Genomic DNA, 21,532 nt, shown 5'->3' with positions numbered 1-21,532 from the left:
CTCCAGAGGATTTTTCTTTTGATGAAACCTTGCATACCTTACAAGAGCATTTCCACTGGGAATGCCAAGACTATCCTCAGTCCAAAAAGAGACTCAGAGAATTTATAGAGCTGCCTCAACACAGGCCCTTAGCAATATCCCCTGTCCTGGATGTTGTGGATGATGTTTTTATGGAATCCAGTCTTACCCCTGACACTTTACCTCCTGCTTCTAGGAAACCAGACAAGTACTACAGAGTACCTGACACACACACAAATTTCTTTTCAAGAATCCTACTGTTGACCCAAAGATCATTTCCCAGGGGCCTAAAGGTATCAAGGTAACTACAGCCAAGAATCCCACCCCTTCGGACAGGGATTCCAGAGCTTTGGACAGATGGGGTAAGAAGGTATATACCTCTGCAACTCTTGCTATTAGGGCATTGAATTGTCAGTTTCACATTCTGAAGTACCAGCAACATATTATGGAACTTATTAAACAAAAAGTGGTAACCTTTTCAGACTGTGCAGAAAAAGAATTGCAGGAGCTTATGCACTCTGCAAGCCAAGTCAGCAGGCATGCTTTGCAGTGTGGCTTTGACGCCTTATAAGCATCTTGCCGGGCAGCTGTCACTGGCTCTGTACTGAGAAGATATGCTTGGCTGAAGGAGCAGACCTTGCCAGATCATGTCAAGTCAAAGTTATTAGATGTTCCTTTGAATAAGGACTGTTTGGCACCAAATAAGACAAGGTTCTTAAAAAGATGTAAGAAAAAGCTAAATCTATGCAGACTATTAAAGAATTCTTACAAGTGCAACCCCATAGATTCAGTAAGCATTGCCCTTCCAAACACTGGTCCTTTCCAGCCCCCTCCAGGCTTTCCCTTCTCAAACCAGACCGAGGGGAAACAAACCACCCAGACTTCAGTCTCAGGGTATTCAGAGATCTAAGCAATGGAGTGCCCCCACTCCTAAAGCAGGGAGTGGTAAGCCACCTCCTTATGGAAAAAGCTCACAATGACTTCTTTACTCCACTCCTTAGCCCTGCCCAATTTCTTGTGCCCTTAAGAGGAAAACTTGCCCTTCATGCAAAAAACGGGATGTCCATCACTCAGGACCGATGGGTCCTCAACATTGTATCCCAGGGGTACAAATTTTATTTCCATCCACTCCACCCCAAGTGGATTTCCAGGCCTTCCTCCAAACCAGTGGGCAGAGGCTCAAAGCCAAGTACTTTCCCTGCTCAATATCAGAGTTATTCATCCGGTTCCAGTAGAACAGAGGGGGTCAAGAATTCTACTCCGGACACTTCCTAGTACCCATTCTTGGCACCCAATCCTGGGTCTTTCCATTCTCAGCACCTTCCTGGTGGTACCAAAATTCAAAATGCTTACCCTGCAACAGCTTCTTCCTATGCTAGCCAAGGATGCCTGGTTAGTCATCCTAAACTTAAAAGAAGCCTATCTGCATATCCCCATAAGGTAATCATGCAGGAAGTATCTACATTTCATGGCAGGGTCTATGCATTATCAGTTCACTGCACTTCCCTTTGGCTTATCTACTGTGCCCAGGGTATTCACACAATGCCTGGCTCCAGCCATTGCATATTGCAGGCAGAGAAATATCCAAATTTACCCGTACTTGGACGACTGCCTGATTCAGGCAGATAGTCAAGAATTGCTGCTGCAGCAACTGACATTTGTGAAAAAGCTTCTCACTTCCTTGGGGTACACCATCAACGAAAATAAATCAAAACTGGTACCCAGTCAAAAGATTGTATATTCCTGGGAGCAAGCTTGGGCACAACTTCCCAGATGGCATTCCTCACCTCAGAAAATAAAGTCTATCTGACAGACTACTTCAAACAAATGGCCACCAGAACCCAGCTATCTGCAAGAAAAATACTGCAAGCAATAGGGTTCATGGTGTCATGTATACTGCTGATTCCATATGCAAGACTGCATATGAGGAAACTCCAATGGTACTTAAATCTTTGGTGCCAACATTCTCATGACCTGGAAACAGTCATTCCTGTCATACCCTGTCTAAGGACAGAGTTCCTCTGGTGGGCAGAAGCATGCAACCACAACAAGGAACTGCCATTTACTCAACCCCAAGACGCCCAGATCCTAACCACAGATGCATCAGACTATGCCTGGGGGACACACATGGACAGAACATGTATTCAGTGCCACTGGAGCCCAAGTCAAATTCATCTGCACATCAACCAAAAAGAGATGCTAGCTGTAAAGAATGCCCTGACAGCTTTCAGATCCCTAATCTTTCCAGGACAGCTGCTAATAAAAACAGACAACATCACATTATGTGGTACATCAACAAGCTGGGGGGAACCCATTCCTACCCACTCTGCAGGCTAGCCATGGCCCTGTGGAACACGGCATTGGACATTCAAGTCCATCTGCAAGCTCAATTCCTGCCAGGCAAACAAAACTTACTGGCAGACGACTTAAGCAGAAAGCTCCTAGACCCACACGAGTGGCAATTGGAGCACAGCACCTTCAACCTTCTGATCCAGAAATGTGGGATCCCAGAGGTTGATCTCTTTGCCTCCCCCTACAACCACCAGCTCAGCAAATTATGCACCAGGAATCCTCACAGCAGGGCCTCGAAATTGGATGCCATATCTTTTCATTGGGTAAATCTCTCAAGTATATTCCTTTCCCCCTCTGCCCCTCATTTCAAGAGTATTACTCAAGGTAAAACAGGACAGACCAAAGACAATTCTGATTGCCCTGGACTGGCCATGCCAGCACTGGTAGCCACTCCTGTGCAGCTTGACATCGGTGCCATCACCACAATCCAACCCTTCTCTCTCAGCAGAAGGGACGGATTCTGCATCCACAACTGCAAACCCTAAATCTTGCAGCCTGGCTTATTCCTTGAATTCTCCCTCAGCGACCTTAAGCAAACAGGTGCTGGATGCCATTCTTGAAGCCAGAAGACCCAGTACAAGAAAATCCTATGCTGATAAGTGGAAAAGGTTCTGCTCATGGATTCAGTCTAAAGAGAGGACACAACACTGGCCTCACTGCCTCTTATCCTGGATTACTTAGTAGATCTAATCCACAAAGGCCTGTCCTTTTCCTCCATTAAGATGCATGCCTCAGCCATTTCTGCTCATTACAACACTGAGCCACCTCTCTTCTTGCACCCTCTTATCAAACAGTTCCTGAGAGGGGCAAACAATTTAATGCCACCAAGGAGAGCACCCACCCCTGCTTGGGACCTTAACTTTGTACTGGAAAAGTCCACACTTCCCCCCTTTGAACCTGCTGCATCAGCAGAGTTAAAATTCCTCTCTTGTAAAACAGCCTTGCTTCTAGCCATCACTTCAGCTAGAAGAGTGTTTGAGCTACAAGCACTGATGGCTGTGGAACCCTTCATTATTTTCCATGTTGACAGGGTTTCCCTCAGGACTAACCCTTCTTTTATGCCTAAAGTGGTGTCCAGTATGGATCTCAGTCAATCCATCCATTTGCCAACCTTCTTCCCTAATCCTCAAAATAAAGGGGAAAGGATCCTGCACTCCTTAGACGTGCACAGATGGCTCAGATTCTACCTTGATAGGACTAAGCCCTTCAGAAAATCTGACCAGCTACTAGTTAGCTTTGCAACAGGGGCAGAGGGCAAGGTGATTTCAAAACAAACTATTTCCAAATGGATAGTACACTGCATCCATTTCTGCTACAAGCACCATGGGAAACCAACCCCTCAGGGGGTCAGAACACATTCCACTAGGGCAACATCTACCTCTCCAGCATTTCTCAGGGAAGTCCCTACCAGGGATATCCTGGAGGCTGCTACCTGGAGTTCCGTACACACCTTCACCAAGCATTGCCACCTGCCTATCTTTTCCAAATCCAGGGCAGGATTTGCTACAGCAGTCCTGCAAGGCATACTAGCCAGCCCTAACTCTTCTTAACTGCCTCCACCCGTCTTCAGCTTTGGGAATCCACCCGAGTGTGATGACTGCAACAGTGAAACATGCGGAACATAGTACAGTTGTGTACACTTACCATAAATGTAGATGTTCGAGTGTATTCACTGTTGCAGTCCTGGTTTCCCTCCCTGCAGCCCCTTGTTTTTTTCTCTCTCCCCTATCTATGGCTATTACTAACCCCTCCTGGGATATTGATATTGGTATTTACTTTTTACTGTTCGTGTTTTCCCCAACCATAACCTAGCTCGCTGTTTGGGGGGCTCCTGACATTTGGGGCAAAAAAAACTGATGTAATGGCATTGGCTGCCTGTTTTTATACCCCTGACGACCTGATGTCAGTCCTGGAGCGACAGCATCCGGCGCAGAAATAGTAAGTCTCTGGTATTTGGGTCGACTGACAGATAACCCAAGTGTGATGACTGCAACAGTGAATTCACTTGAACATCTACATTTATGGTAAGTGTACACAACTGTACTTTTCCCCTGTCTAGCAGGGACACAGGTGGGATCCCAGGGGTGTATTTTTGGTTTCCCATTCAGTTGTCCAGGTTCCTTTTAAAGAGGGCTAGAGAGGTACTCTGCTTGACATGGAGAGGGAGTCTATTCTACAGATGGGGGGAGTCTTTGGGGCAAAAATCTGTCCCACCACCAAGTTCTATTAATGTCACAGACCAGGTTAAGGCCTTGCATGCAGGTTGTGCGAGTGGAGTTTGTCTTAACAGATATGCAGCAACTCCATCAGTGCTGGGTCTGAAATGGCCTTGTATCCCAGACACAGGTCACCTCTGAGCAGTCTGTATGAGGCTTGAGTAGAGGGACAGGGCATTTAGCCTGTCTGTATAGGATAAGTGTTTGAGACCCTGGATTTTCCTGGTCAGGAACCTCTGTGGTCTCTCCAACTGCTGCATGCGCTTGACAAGGTTCTTGCCGAAGGGGGCATTGTACTCAATAATGGGTCTGATAAGGGAGGAGTACAGGGATGTTATGACCTTCTTGTTCCTGGATGAAATACCCTTACTTGAAGTGGGCATGTAGAAAGCCTTCCGTACGATGGAGGCAATGTGGTGGTCAAAAGTCAGCTTGCTATCAGCCTGGATGACCAAGTCCATCACGACTGATTGCATGCTTAGCACGTTATTGTTAATGTGATAATTAGTGGGGATGACATTTTCCTCAAAGGGGATAATAATGCATTTATTGGCATTGAGTTTGAGGCCGTGCTTCTGGCACCAGTCATTAGTTTGGGTAAGGCCCTCTTGGAGGATGTTCATATCACTAGGGGAATTTAAGACCGCGCCCAGCTTGCAGTAGTCTGCAAACTTGGTCAGCCACAGACCACTGGTTTGGCTTGCACCTCAGAAAAGTATATCCCAAACAGTAGAGGCTCCAAGACTGATCCTTGGGGTACACCACTCATTACGAGTGTACTACTAGAGGTGGCTTCCCCTCCTTTGACTGTGTGGGTTCTAGCAGTCTGATGAGGCTTTGCAGGCATCCATTTCAGATGTTCAGGGGGCACAATGGTTAATTATTTCCGAGAGGCTTAGGGGAATTCCGCAGATTTTAGTTAGGGAAGAAGTTCCTACTATCTGTTACTGAATGCAGTCCTGGGTCAGAGCCTCCTAAGTTTTATGGGGCAGACATTCCTTTAACGAATAAACAAAAAAAAACTAAACCTGTTTCTCCTGTTCTAGGGATCCACAGAGTGAGTGGCAGGCCTTTACTCAAGGTATATTTAATGCCTTGATGGCATTTAAACCTCATTGGGTTTCTGTTCCTGTATCCCCTAGGAATCCCTTGCTTATTCTTTCCAAGTTCATTCTCCTTTAGACTATGGTTTAGAGGAAGAGGAAACTAATAGTCCTGATAATCTCTCTGAAGAAATTTTATTTGGGGAGACGCACACCAAGATGATGGAATTTTTTAAAATGGGATTGTGCACAGGTCTCGGAAGTCCATAAGAAGCACCATGTGTTGTTGCAGATGGAATCTCTGAAACCTTCTGCTATTTCTCTCATTTTGGTTACTTTGTTGGATGCTTTTTGCAGTGCCTCTAAAGCTCCTGATTCTGTGCCCCCTGCTCCTAAGAAGCCCTGATAGGTTTTATAGGGTGCCCAAGGATTGTAACCTTTTGTACAGATGTCCTGCTGCTGACCACTCAGTGGTGTCTGTAGCATCTGATAAGCCCTCTCAGTTGCTCCCTTTGCCTAAGTTACTGCCTTCTGATAAAGACAGCAGGACCATGGCAAGGTTAGGTAAGAATGTTTATACCTCAGCTACTCTGGCTTTTAGGGCCATTAACTGTCAGACACATATGTCCTGGTATGTGTGGCTCTTTCTTCTCAAGCTTGTCAGCTTATTTCTGATCTCCCAGACTCTGAGGGTAACACTTCGGCTCTTTCCTTGTTGGGGACTTCCTCTCAAGTAGTTTTGTCATTCTGTCAAATGTAGTTATGATGCAGCAGATGCCTCCTCTGGGGCTGCTGCTTTTGGTTCAGTGATGAGGTGTTCTTGGCTTAGGCTTCAACATTTATCTGATGATATCAAGGCTAAGTCAATGGATGCTCCTCTTGATAATAATCATTGTTTGGAGAAGCAGTTGCTGGTTTAAGTCCCTTCAGGATAAAGGGAAAGCCTTACAGGAACTGAAACATGTGCTTGTCTCTTCTCAATTTCAGAGATATTATCCCAATAAGCCAGTCTTTGTTTGCTGGCAATCTTGCCCTCCTTCTAAGGGCAAAAAGAGTGGCAAGCTGGCTCTTCCTGCTAAGGCTACTTAGACTGCAGGGATTGAGAAGTCTTCCTTTCCAGATAAACCAGGTGCTGTATGACTATCCGTCTGTACCCAGCCACATTCCTCTTTCTTTTGACCTTTCTTTTTCTCTTCCTGTTTGGCTGCAGATTACTAAGGGTAATTGGGTTCTGTCATTTCTCAGGGGTTATTTCATGGTGTGGAAATCCTGTCCCCTTTTATGGGCATTCCTCAGCCTCCTTGGGAACAGCTTGCTTTTTACTCAGAGGTTCTTTGAAATCTTTTGACTCTGGCTACTTTTCAAGAGGTTCCTATGTCCCAAAGGAGGAGGGAGCTTTACTCCAGAAATTTTCTAATGCCAGAAAAAGAGGATACTTTGAGACCAGTTATAGACCTATCTCATCTAAATACGTTTATGAAGGTACTCGCCTTTCAGATGCTGTCCCTTCAGACTTTTTTTCCTCTTTTGCTCCCTCAGACCTTTGGATCTCAAGGATGCTTATCTACATGTTCCAGTCTATCCACTTTTCATGAAGTTTTTTGCATTTCTGTGTTGCTTCATGGCATTTTCAGTTCTGTACTTTGCCTTGTGGCCTTTCTACTGCCCCAAGAGTATTCATCAAATGCCTCGCTCCTGTGATTGCATTTTGCATGCTTCAGGTGATTCAGATATTTCCTTACTTGGACGATCTGCTGATTCAGGGATCCTCTTCAGAGATCCTTTTGAAAAATCTTAATTTTGCTATTTCTCTTCTTCAGAGCCTGGAGTTCATGATAAACTTCAGATAGTCTCTGACTTCTCAGAATCAGGTCTTTCTGGGTTGCAGAATTCAGATGGTGCCTATGCTGGCATCCCTGCCTCCTCCAAAAGCCTTAACTCTCATTTCCTTTTTTCAGACTCTGCTTCCTCTGGCCTCCATTTCAGCCAGGCAGTTTCTGAGAGCTGTGGGTTTTATGGCATCCACCATTCCTATGCTCCCTCTGGCCAAACTCCATATGAGAAATTTCATTGGTTTCTGAATTCAGTTTGGCTTCAACATGTACATCCTCTAGACTTTGTAGTTCCTCTTCTTCCTTGTGTCAAGAATGAACTTCATTGGTGGATCCAGCAGTTGTCTCTAAATCCAGGGCTCCCTTTTCATCCTCGTCTTCCCTCTCAGGAATTTTTCACAGATACCTCAGATGTGAGATAGGTAGGTGCATTAGGCTCCCTGAAAGTACAGGGTGTATGGTTGTCTCTTCAGCAGAAGGAACACACAATTGTCAAAGAGATAAGAGCTCTTATGGTGGCTGTTCAGGTTTTTCACCCTCATTTTTTCACCAGAGCCTCCCAAGGTCTCCACAGACAATACCACAGTGATGTGGTATATTAACAAACAGGGAGGAAGAAGATCTTACCTTCTTTGCAGGTTGGCACTCCTGGTATGGGATTTTGCTGTTTAGTATCAAGTGACTGTTCAGGCAGTTTACATCCCTTCAGGTCAAAACATTGTGGCAGGCATTCTGAGCAGGTCCTTAACTCAGCCCCATGAATGGATGCTTCACAGGGATGTGTTTCTGGACATTATCCAGCAGTGGGGCACTCCTCAAGTACTCCTCAGGCAGACCTGTTTGCCTCCCCTCTGAACAGAGAATTTCTGCTATTTTATGCCAGAGTCACATGTCCTCTGGTATGAAAGGTGGACGCCCTGTTTTTTTTCTTGGAAGGGGATTTTTTTTTATGTATTTCCTCCCCTTTCTCTCATTCCAAAAGTCCTGTTCAAAATTCAACAGGACGCTCCAAAAATCTTTTTGGTGATTCTGTTTTGGCTGGGACAGTATTGGTTCTCTAATCCCTATTCTTCTGCATTTAGCCAAGGGTAGTCAACACAAGTTACCTGACAAGGTGGATCTACTCCCACAAGGCAAGGGATCTCTCATCCACCCCCACGTATCCACTCTTCAACTGACACTGTGGGTGATAGGATTTTGATTCCACACAGATATTTGTTTTGAGGATGTGCTGAGCATTCTGCAGAATGCCAGGAAACCTAACACTAGGAAATCCTACTTATCCAAATGGAAGAGGTTTTCTATCTGGTGCGTCTCTTGTTTCCTGGACCCACTTACTGTGGATATTCCTTTGGTTCTCTCTCACTTGTGTGAGTTGCTCAATGCTGGCTTGGCCTATTCTTCTATTAAGGCCCACTTGTCAGCTGTCTCTACTTGTCTGCCTTTTTTCCTTCAGCTTCTAGATTTGAGGAACCCAGGAAAGCCTGTTCCTCCTACCCCCTGGGATCTTAATTTTGTTTTGGAGAAATTGACTCATGCTCCTTTTGAGCTTGCTGCTTCAGCTTCCTTGCAACATTGTTCCTGGAAGACTATTCTTTTGTTGGCCCTTACTTCTGCCAGATGGTGTCTGAGCTTCAGTCCCTTATGGCTTATCCTCCTTTTTGGTATTTAAGGACAGGGTGTCCTTGCATACTAATCCTTTTTTTATGCCTAAGGTGGTTAATGATTTATCACTTAAACAGTCAATTCATTTGCCTGCTTTTTTCCCCTCACCACAATCTGCCAGTGAAAGGGTGTTGCATACTTTCAATGTGCATAGACAACTCAGATTTTATTTGGATAAGACCAAGTCTGTTACAAAATCTGATCAGTTGTTTCCTTTCCTCCTAGGTCCCTAGGATAGCTGTATACAACCAAACTATTTCTTCTTAGATCTCAAGCACTATTGTTTTGTTATATTTTTCATGGTAAGAGCCTTCCTTCTTCTGTAAAGTTTCATTCACCTAGAGCTGTTACTTATGGTGCATTTTTAGGGGTTCAATACTAATTCTATTCTTGAAGCAGCTGCCTGGACTTGGCCATAATTTTTCCAAGCAGTGCAAGTTGGATGGAATCTCCAGCACTAGAGCTGCTTTTGTTAGGGTAATCTTTTGTGGCTTCATAGATGGCTCTACTGTTCCCAAGTTTCTTTCTGAGCTTTGGCACTCTCCCAAGCATAAAGAATACTGCAACAGGAAATTGAATGACATAGTACAGTTGTGTAAAATCTTACCATAACAGTAGATCCTCTTTCCTTCACTGTTGCAGTATTCACTCCCTCCCTCCTCCCCCTTGTCTTTTTTTCCTTCCTGAATGTACTAGTTACCTCTTGGTTTTCCTTGGACTGGTGTTCCTACTGGGGTAATCAGTTCTAAGGATGGTATATCCAGACGTTATCTTTATGCTCTCTACACTATGCAAGGAACATAAGTGTGATGTTTGGCGTACCTCATAGTAACAGTAGGCTTTGGTAGTAGAATCTATAGAGCCCTGGTAGGGGGCAACAAAAAAGCAGTAGCTAAACAAATGAAAGATGGGCAAAGAGTACTCCAACAGCTCATCTCCGAAGTGCAATGGATAGGGATATGTATGGAACCCCAACAGTTTATGAACCTGAGAAGGTTTAGGATCTTTGCTTGGAAGTGCCTACACAAATATGTCTACACACCAGTAAGGCTCCATAAAATTTTCCCTGAAGCAAATTGGGAATGCTGGAGATGTCATTTGAATGTGAAGGGGGGTTGAAAGCATGTTTTTTGGCAATGTCTAACCCAGTTTAATGATGAGATTCAGGATTTAATAAGGAAGGTCCTAGAGTGGACTCAGCAAGAAAAATATTTTTGACTTTAATTGTATACAGAATCTTTAAAAGCCATAATGCATACATAAAAAGGCCCTAACTTAATTAATCCTTTTAATTTAAAAAAAAGCTAAAACAAGGAAATGGAAGTATTAAGAGAAGCTGAAAATAATCAAGTACTAATAGTCATAAATAATAATAAGCAATCAGAACTGAATTGGCATGTTGGGAAAAGGAGTAAATCACACAGAAATGAATGGAAACTGTAGCAGCAACAGGCCCTTAAAAAGATCAAGTATCCTCATGTAAGTTAAATCTAATACACATGATATTTAAGAGAAAGGAGAGAAGATAGTTAAAATGCTCCCATAGTTACAAACTTGTGTTAGCTTGAATAAAGACTGGCTTCTTGATTGTGGTTCATAAGCAAAAATTTTCTGTGACTCTTGATATTGGGCTGGTCTCTATGTACTGAATTAAGAATTATCAGTGGTTTAATTCAGTAAGCCTGTCCATATAAAATAAACTAAAAGTCCAGCTGCCAAAACCAAGTGCACCATGACAGAAGAAAATAATATTCCTTAGGGCAGTTTTGGACTTCAATACCAGTGTGTCTGTCTCACCCCCCCAAAAAAAAAGATGGAATACTTCATGCAGTATTTCCATTAGACAGTACAGGAGAAGAGTGCCCCTGCCAGAGAATGCCTCGAGGCACTGTGGTACATGACATGTACCGTATTAATGGTATCCACAGATAGGATTAACATGAGGAAACTCCAATGGTACCCAAGATCCACTAGAAGTCAACATACCCAGTCCCTGGAAGACCTGCTTTCTATCATACCCTGCATTTCCAAGAGGCTGTAATGGTTGTCCATACAGGTCAGACAAAGCCAAGACATGCTGTTCACACAGTCAGATCTTAACCACTGTTGCAGCAGAAAGCTATACAAAATATTAACTTTTTTTACCCTGTTCTCTACATACATACTGACCATCAGTCTTCCATTTTCCCAGTTCGGTCTTTCATTCCACAGCAGGTGACAGCCATTCAAAGGAGGCCATCACCCACACAGCTGCTGGGTTTTGTTCTAGCTCTACCATCTCTGTGGAAATGTGAAGGCATACACTGTGCTGACCCTCAGATGAATGCAAACTTCCCCATAAGTGCAAATTTCTTGTTTCAGTGTGTCATTGTGGTGGTTGGTGGACCAGCATGCCCCATGACAAATTATCTTCACTGCAGTTCCTTTCCTGTAGATGGGTTAGGCATCATCAGGTGTTCACTTCTACCCTCCACCACCGATTTTTACAGCACTGTGGACATATTTCAGGCCTTCATCCTTCTGCACCAGGAGGCTAGTACTTGAAGGTTGTTGAGAATTCTGTTGTGTTGCAGCAAGTTAAGAAGTATTTTTATGCCCAAGTGCCTGTGGAACAGGATGTATGATATTGTTGTAGGGAGAGTGAGTCAAGACCAGTATTTTAAGAAGTGAAATCCTCTAGCTAAGGGGGAAACTGGAGATACTTCACAGCTTCATTGGGCTAAAAGGTTGGGGGTTCATTGCAGTTCAGTTTAACATTTGTGTTAGAAGCATGGTGCAGATGATTGAGCAAGAAAAGCGATATCTTATAAGAGAGCATTAGAATAGTAGGAATGAAATTAAGGAGGGGATACTGAGCTTTGAATAAGCCTTTGGCATTAATTTTGTATTACTTTATTATACATTCACAGCACACATGCATCAGGTCCTGCCTGTGTGAGCTTGTTAACTAATATGTTGATCCTTGTAGAACCAATATATTGCATTAGTTTAGCAACATGACATTTATGGTGGATAAAAAAAGCTTGTTCTTGTTTTAATTGTTTCTCATTTTCTTTTTTTAATTCGTAGGAGATTCTACAGGGAAATGAGGGGAAATGCATTAGAAAAGAAGTCCAACTATGAATTATTAGAGTAAGTATACATGTAGTAATTTTAAGATTGATATTAGGATTTTTTTGATGCCATAGAGGTATGATCGTTTTACACTAGTATTAAGTCTCACCTTCGTTTCCCTTCTGTGGTTGTTTGAGTAGTCAGAACTCATTTCTGCTGTGCAACTGAAAAAGCCCACTTGGCACAAATACCTCTTTACAGAGGTGACCAAAGAAGACAGATTAAGTTATTTAGTCGAAGGCATACAATATAGAAGTGGAGATTGAGGGAATCAAACAAGGCTGTAGGATGAAACTCATTGTCAGTTCTTGGCCTTAAGCCCATAAGCTATACCGGTCTTGTAATTTTATCTGGATATAACTAGGACATACCCAAGTATTCAGCTGTCTTTTATGTTGTTTATAGTTTACTAGAAGTAATGAACAAACGTCCTTAATATAATCATTATTCTGGGCAAACTAAATAGAGATCAGTTCAATTCGTAGCACATTTTGGATTTCATATTATTTGCCAAGTAACATCTTTCTCTAAAGTACATTTTACCACACTTTACAGATAACTGGAAAAGTAAGTCTACAATATGTTTTGTTTGCAGTAGAAAAAAACAGACAAGCAAAAGGTTGCTTATTTTAGGGGGCCATTTAAACAACAAGCATCTGTAGATGCCATAATTACTCTGCTAAATGCTGTGGTTCACGTAAATTCTGTAATGAACTGGTTCTCCTCTTAGTTTTACAAAACTGCAGTTTCTGTACGTTGTATGACTGTCCCTTTTAAGATGAACAAGTGTCCTCACTCAGTCATCGGCATGTGCATCACCATTGAAAGTTTTTTTCTTTTTTTTAAGGTTTTATAAAAAAAGTTATCAGATATTGCACTTTTTTCCATTCCTCAACCTATGGATTTTCAGATCCAAATTAAAAGCAACTTCGTCCACTCACAAGCTTCAGATACAGTGCTCAGGCTCCTCCCCTTAACCATAATCGTCCTGTAAAGAACAATTTACCTCAGATCTCATTTGCACTCAATTGCTACAGTCGTGGCCTTTGGTGCTCAGGCAGGTTACGCTGCTATAAGTAATATTTTGGGTTTACTTGTTAACTCTTGTGACTTTACTGTTGTTTCAGAGTTTTCTCTTACCCCTTTTGACCTCCCTTTACCAAAAAAAGAAAACTTTGTTTTTCCTGTGTCTTATGTTGTTAGTCTTTCTGTTGTCAAGGCTTTTCCCTACTCTTTGACAACCACTGGCGATCTTACTTTTCATCTAAGTGCTTTACCTCAGTTTGTGTTTTTTGACAGGTTACTCTCTAGCTTCTCAGTAACTTTTCAGTATGTACGAAAAACCATCTGGATTCAAAAAGTGTGTAGCTTGCGGTTACAGGCTAGCAAATTCAGATGCACATACTAAGTATGCCTATTGTTTTGGGGCTGCACACTTGGATGAAAAGGGCACCATTTATGAGGCTTTCAGACACAGAACCATAGTCAAGAGGAGAAACTCTAGGAGATGGGACCCCCTTTTCACTCCTTTGCTTCTTCTTCTGCCTCACTTTTATTTATTTATTTATTTTTAAGAAACCAGCTGAACACGTCAAAATCAATAAAACAAAAGAGAGAGAGAGAGAGAAAAAGCAAAACAATCAAGGAAAAGGACACCAGATCATTCTCCATCATTGTCTTCAGGTCTTAAGCTGTCAGAATCTTCAGATCTATTCCTTCCACTGGAAACCAGTCCTCATTGGATCTGGTACAATGCCCTGACCAAAGTCTAATTTTTCTTGTGGCCAATGTCTCATGATTGAGTTCACCTATCCTGCAAGAGAAACCCTTCCATCGGCTGTCTAGGCTTTCTTCTGCTGTTACCTCTCTCCTCTCCATTTGGTCCTCTAGGAGTCTTTGAGACTAATGTGGACAGGCTGATGAGGAAATTCCTCAGGACCCAGATCCAGAAGGGGGTTCTCCTGGATCTGGCCCCTGACAAGACTGGGGAATTGGTCACTTCTTCTCATCATCAGCTTATTGCTCCATCTCCAGTCTGTCCTGCTGAATTTGAGCAGTCTGATCCAAGCTCCCCATTGGAATGTTTTTATCAAATCCAAAGGCATGGTCATCTTCAACTCCCAAGGTCTTTGTTCCACTGGACTCTGAATTCTTTAGATCCTACTGAATCTCAGAGCTGAGTTGTCAGTCGAGGCTAGGAGAGATGATCTGGTGCCAAAACCTTCAGAGCCAATCCTGTACCTTGGGGCTTCAGTGTTGTACAGCTCGACTCCATTGTCAGCCTTGGAGCACATCAGACAGTTCCTCGAGACCAGTCATCTTTGAGGGTCTCTGCTCCTTATATAAGGATCCGTGGTTCTGTCTTGGGCTCGGCCTTTGAGGCTTTTGAAAAAGTGTGATCTCGCTCCAGAGAGCAGACATCCTTTTCAAGCTTTGAACCATCCCTCTTCCCTAAGGATTTCTGCTGGTCCTGAGCCTGTGTATCTTATCCCATCAGGAAAGCCAGCTTCCAAAAAGCTTGATCCTTTTCTTGTAGAGGAACCCCATCAGTTCCAAGCCATCTTCTGGACATCTTGCCAGAGAGGTGCATCGGAAGCACAAGTGTAAAAGTAGGCACATTTATTCCTCACAGGAGTCTCTGACTTCAGTGAAGGGGAATGGTCCACAAGATCCAGTGATCAAGAATGTCAAGTTTGCAGAGATTTTAGAACTACTGAGACAGAAAGGGTGGTGGTCCTCTGAAGCCCCTTCCTAAGAGGAGTCAGTGTTCCTTGAGGCTTTTGTGTCCAACTCATTTACTTCTTGGGTGGTCCCTCCCACAGACATGATAGTGAACCTAATCTCAAAGCAGGCATGAAGGAGCCATATGTAGCCAAGCCCATTCCCAGGAAGCCTGTCAAATTCTTAGTGTTCTTGAAAGACCATCCTTATTTGGAGCAAGGATCCAGCTGTGGATTCGATGGTGGTGGCAACTGCCACCAAGAAGGGAACTGGCAGAAGAGAATTCCATTGCCCGTCTACCTAAAAGGGAGTCTCGTGCATTGGACAAATTTGGGAAGTGAGTCTGTGCTTCAGCAATCTTTAATGTCAGAGCACAGAACTACTAGGCACATGTCAGGTGTCTCCAAAGAGATTTGACCAAAGAAATGTCCAAATCTTTCTCAGGATCTGTTGAGCAGAGGAAATCTGTCAACTCACAGCTGGCTACTTTCTAATCCTTATCTAATGTCTAGATGCATATTATTTCCTTTGCCATGGAAGGAGTTTCTAGAGCAACAGGCATTGGCATAACCATTAGAAGATAAGCTTGGATGCAACTTTGTGATTATGTGAAGCATTTCATGACCTCATTTGTCAACACCCCTATTGATGGATTAACAGGCTTCAGTCCAAAAGTAAAGGAAATGCATTCTAGGAGTAAACAAGATGGTAAGACTAAGTCTGCAGTAGGAATCTGGTTTTCTACCCATCAAAGGCAGGGAGCTAGTCATTTCCAGTTCATAGCCCTGCCCTTTGGTCTCACCACAGCCCCCTGGGTGTTCACCAAGTGTATAGCAGTTAATGCAGCTCACCTCAGACTTGAAGGGTTCTGGGTGTTCTCTAATCTGGAGGCTGGCTCATTATTGTCCTCTGCAGAGATCTACTTGCTCAGGCCAGAGACTCCTTGCTCCTACTTTGTTCAACTCTGGGCATCACCATGAATACAGATCTTGGAATTCATCAGAGCACTTTTGGATACGAAATTTCAGATTGCCAAACTTCCTCTAGCCAGGATTTCAATGGGTCATAGGGATGCTTTATTGGTGCCCTCATGTTAGAAGCTATCAGCAAGACTAATTTAACACTTCATATATTCAGTGGCAGCAGTGATTGCTTTGATTCCTCTGGACAGATACGTGAGAGCTCTCTAGTGGGCCCTCTCGGTTCAGTGGTCTTTCAGATGTCAACCCATTTCCTTTCAAATGTTGCTCACGAGGATCAGCAGGTCTCACATCCACTTTTGGCTGGATTCACTGATTACTTCTCAGAGATGCCCATTTTTGCTATCATCACCTCAAGCCACTGTAACCACGGATGCTTCCTACTTGGGGTGGGGGGGCATTTTTTAGGAAAGACTGTCCAAGGCACATGGTCTCTGACAGTAGACAGTCTTCCCATCAGTATTTTGGAGAAGAGCATACCGCCTAGCATTCCAGGGCACTCTCCCTTCAGGTGTGATACCTATCCAAATGGACAACATTTTGGTGGTTTGGTGCATCAACGAGCAGGGAGGAAACATGATCCTACTGTTTATCATGAGAGTCTGGCAATGGGCAATGCCTTCTCACTGCTTTCTGATAGTAACCCACATTATGGGGAGGTCCAGTGTTCTAGCAGATAGGTTGAACAAGTGTTTTCTCCTTTCTGTCCAAAAGTAGCAGATCAGATTTTCAGTCAATGGGGGTCAACCTTGCTGCAATATTTTTGCATCCTTGTACAACACTAAACATAGCAGGTACTTTGTCATGATCCCCCAGGAGGGGGAGTCACTGAGGGATGCTCTAATCCACGTTTGGCCCTCCAGACTCATATGCAGTTTTCCCCCAACCCTTTAGATATCCAAATTCCTCCAGAAGGCACTGGAAAGAAAGGCCACAGTGATCCTCATTGCCCCTTATTGGCCTTGAACAGGACTGGTTTCCCTTCCACTGGCCTCATCTACTACATCCTCCTTGGTTGTTGAGCTCAGCTCCACATCTTCTATCTCACCTTTCTGAGTCATTTTACATGGACATTCAATCCCTTGAGCTAACCACATAGTTTCTTTAGTTCCAATGATGGCTAGGCAGTCCAGGCGTTCTACTCCTCCAGTCATTCACATTTTGACCTCTTCTCAGATACCCTCTACTAGGAAGATGTACAAAAGTAAATGGAAAAGGTTCTCCATCTTGCCCCAAACAAAAACTCAGCACCCCTCTCAGCTGTTCTGGATTTTCTAGCATCTGTTTTTCATGATGGAGCCAGTTACTCCACTATTACGGTGTAGCTTGCTGCTGTATCTTTTCATACTGGGGAAGATGACATCTCCATTGCATCCCTCAGACTATTCAAAGCTTTTCTCAGAGATACCTTTCTTCTTTGCTCCCCACTCAGAGAACCAGTACCTCCTTGGGACATTACCATTTTTTGCAGCCTTTGTCTGGCCCCACTTTTAAACCTGAGGCCAAAGTTGATTTGAATTTTTTCTCTTGTAAAACTTTATTCTTGGTGGCCATCACCTCTGCCAGGAGAATTTCAGAGTTCCACACATTACCTTCATAAAGAGACAGATACAAAGGTTATGTACTTACCATAATGATAGCTCTGTGTTTGCTTCTGTCCTTCCTCACCTTCCCTCCCTCCTTCCCCCATCCTTTTTTATATGTTTTTCAGTGAACATTCTGATCTATCTTGGCTTGCTTACATGTATTCTTCATGGCCTATGTACAACAGCTGGTTTCTTTCTACCTTGTCCTTTATAGTTATTGTTACACATGGAGACATCTTCCTTTTTGTAGTATTGTTGGCAAACTTGATCTGAGGTAACTTATTCTTTACAGGAGGATTATGGGTAAGGGGAGGGGCCTGAGCACCTAATCCAAAGCTTGAGTGGCTGAAGTCATATCCAGTTTGGATCCAAACAACCATTCATTGAGGAAGGATGGAGGCAGACAACACAGATCGATCATTATGGTAAATGCATAACTTTTTTTTTTTTTTTTTACTTGCATGGTAGAAGTAGCAGAGGTCAAGTTTGTGCAAAGTTAAGAAGAAATTGGCATACATTAAAATCATGAGTAAAGACAATAAAACCAACAAAACTGCTAGCAGCTACCAACTTGTGACCATTAACTTTGCTGGTTTTCGTTTTTTTTGCCACAGATATTGACCGTACTGTTCAGACATGTAAAAGGAGTGAAGATGATTGTCTTCTTTTGAATTCAGTTTTAAAACGTACATCAGTTTCCACCTCTGAGGCTGCAAAATTATAGTTTTAAGTGGAATTATAAAAATCAAAGCAGTAACATTCTTGAGATGGTCTGAACAAATAGACTGAGTTTAAAAATGCATCTATGTATGTTGAATTAATGGAGTTGTCCCTTTAAATACATACTTGTTTCTCTGGTGGTTTTAAGAATATGTATTTGAAGAGTTTTAGTACCCTGTTGTTAACAGCCCTGGCTGAAGAACAAGTTTGACTTAGAGTGACACCTTCCTTCAGGCTAAAGGAAAAAAAAAAAAAGTCAATTTGGCCTGATTTATGACAGACCAAAGCTACAATCAGTTTTTTAACACACATTCACATTGGATCTCCATCTTTGCTATTATAGCTGAAGTCCAGTATATACATATCTAAGAACTGAATGCGACTGTCAAATTTCCAGGCTTAAGCAATGACTTATGATGTAGCTTTCTTCAAAATGTCAAAAATGACCAAAGATGAGTGGATACCTCCAGCAAACGAGTGGCAGACTTTTTTTTACTTTGGAGGTTGTCAGTATTGTTGGTGTTTATTTTCTGCATACTCTGTCTTGATCCTTCTTTTTCTGTGTTTGTTTACATCAGAGGTGATCCTGTTGAAGCAGAGGTAAAATCTCCGTCCATTCATTCATTCTTCATTACCCACTTTTTCTGTTCAGGGTTATGAATGAGATAGAGCTTCCAGGTTTAAAAAAATTGGCTTGGATTTGACATTTGTGATGGCTGCTATATCCATGATGTGATCCAAAAAAATAGTAGCGGTCTTCCCTGGTCTGAGGCCCCTCTTTCATAGGTCCGAGGTAGGGTAACACTTCTTTGCCATTTGGAACTTGCATTTTTTTTTTTGTTTGTTTGTTTTTTCAACAATATCATGTGTTCAGAGATTGCTACCCACCTGGCTGATGCACAGCATGACATTGCATGCCAAATACACAGGCATGCTCACATCGAGAGCCAGTCATTTTTTTTAACACACATTCACTTTGGATCTCTGTCTTTGGTGTTAGCTGAAGTCCTGCATTTGATCCCTAAGCATTATAAGTGGCTGTCAAATTTCCAGCCCAACCCTGCACTAATATTGCCTGTACAACCTTGGGACAGAACATGATGTTGAGAACTGCCAGAATTTTCAGAAGTTAAATTCATCTGTTTAATATTAAACGCTGAAAAATTTGCCAACTCTCTTTGCAGAGATAGGTTTTATGTGGAAAAGGGAAGGAGGGTCCTTCTCAAGTTTCCAGATGTATGTTAGAACATTGTCATAGAAGTAAGCACTTAAAGGCCAGGTCAAGACTTGAAACACCTTTGGATAAGTCTGGTGTCAGTTGGACCTCACCTGTCCTTCAGGTAATGAGACCATATTAGTAAGGGCTGAAGCCTAAATTGGTCCTCAGTCACAGTAAGGCACCAAGAAGGAAGGGAGGAATGAACTTTGATCCCATTTTGGGCTGTGCATCCCAAGATTATTGCACCACCCTGATGTTCATCGTGTTTCACTGTTGCGGTCATCACACTTGGGTTATCTAGCTGCAGGTAGCCCTCAATCGGCCCGAATACCAGAATCTTGTGATTTCTGCGTCTGATGCTATCACCTCTTCCATGACGTCAGGTCGTCTGGGGTATAAAACATGTAGCCGATGCCATTACATCAGCTTTTCTTGCCGCGTGGGAGCCCGAAGCAGAAGCAGTTCGCAAGGGCTGGTGGGCCGCTATCTGAAATTTTCATTTTTCGAGTTTCAGATCTGAAGTCTTCTAAAGCTAATTACCCCGTTGGGGATCCTTTTTTCTTGCTTTAACCGATGTCAGAAAAAGTTAACAATTGTCTTGCCTGTGGAAAGCAAATACCTCACAGAGATTTTCATTCTTACTGTGTCTGTTTAGGCCCAGACCACAACGTTCCTCACTGTAGGTTTTGTGCCTTGTTTAACACCCAAACTATTAATTGTCGGGCTATCTTTGTCGCTAAATTCTTTTGCTGTCATTCTCCGTATTCCGAAATGGCTTCGATAAGCCATCCAACTACCGATCTTCCGAAAAACGTAAGGATAAAGACAGGGACAGACTGCATAGGTCCAAAACTGCCGACTGTCCTTCCATTAAGCTAGTCGCCAGTCCACTGATACTCAGTGACGTGCTTTTGAAGCCCCTGATACCCACTTCTGCAGATTTGCAGGCCTCTGCTGAGACCCATTCGGAGTCCGGTATGCAGCGAGATGCTTCTTCGACTATGGAACCCGCGGATGTCTCTACCTTGGATGGGTCCGGAGTCGTCGTGCAGGCACAGGCTTCTGAGGGTGTATTCCAACCTTCTGATGTTCACATTAAACTGACAGCTTCATTTTTAACTAAAACTACCAACCTTCTCAGGCCCAGAGTTTGCACTACGCCTAGAAAATCAACTACCAAAGCACATGCTCAAGCCCCCTTGCCACAGAAACAAATGCTTAGAATGGCTGAAGACCTTATAACTTTAATTAGGGGAAGCCAGTCTTCCCCCTCTAAAAGACAAAGAATTGTATTTTCTTCTGATTCTACAGACTATGAATCCGATGACTCTGATACATCTGATTACCAGGAATGTACCCTTATCTACCTATGAGGATTCAGATGCGGAGGATTCCATACCCTCTGCCTCCCCTCCAGAGGACTTTTCTTTTGGTGAAATCTTGCATACTTTGAGAGTATTTCCACTGGGAATGTCAGGACTACCCTCAGTCCAAAAAGAGACTCAGAGAATTTTTAGACTTGCCGCAGCACAGGCCTCTAGCTAATATCCCCTGTCCTGGACATTGTAGATGATGTCTTCATGGAATCCAGTCTTACTCCTGATGCTTAACCACCAGCTCCTAGAAAGTCTGACAGATACTACAGAGTACCTGACACTCACAAATTTCTCTTTAAGAATCCCACTGTGGATCCAGAGACTATTTCCCAGGGACCTAAAGGCATTAAGGCTACTACAGCCAAAAACCCTACCCCATCGGACAGGAATTCTAGAGCTTTAGACAGATGGGGTAAGAAGGTATATACCTCTGCAACTCTTGCCATCAGGGCTTTCAATTGCCAGATTCACATGTTGAAGTACCAGCAGCATATTATGGAACTAATTAAACAAAAAATATTGTTGCTTCCAGATTGTTCAGAAAAAGAATTACAAGAGTTAATGCACTCTGCAAACCAAGTTAGTAAACATACTTTGCAGTGTGGTTTTGATGCCTTAGAAGCATCTTGCAGTGCTGCTGTCACTGGGCCTGTACTGAGAAGGCATGCTTGGCTGAAGGAGCAAATCTTG

General features: G+C 43.1%; 1 protein-coding gene across 10 annotated transcripts in view; it reads left to right on the top strand.

The window, feature by feature from the left end:
- Positions 1-21,532, top strand: part of PTK2 (protein tyrosine kinase 2) — a 4,250,095-nt gene that overhangs the window by 1,840,609 nt on the left and 2,387,954 nt on the right. For all 10 annotated transcript variants that reach the window (XM_044067250.1, XM_044067257.1, XM_044067247.1 and 7 more), the window contains one exon: positions 12,196-12,258. In XM_044067250.1, the coding sequence (XP_043923185.1) occupies positions 12,196-12,258 (63 nt within the window). The remainder of the gene's footprint in view (positions 1-12,195; positions 12,259-21,532) is intronic.

This window comes from Protopterus annectens, chromosome 3.part1, assembly GCF_019279795.1.
Source record: "Protopterus annectens isolate FY-2018-M chromosome 3.part1, PAN1.0, whole genome shotgun sequence".
Classification (NCBI taxonomy): Eukaryota; Metazoa; Chordata; order Ceratodontiformes; family Protopteridae; genus Protopterus; species Protopterus annectens.
This window is presented reverse-complemented; position numbering and strand designations above follow the sequence as displayed.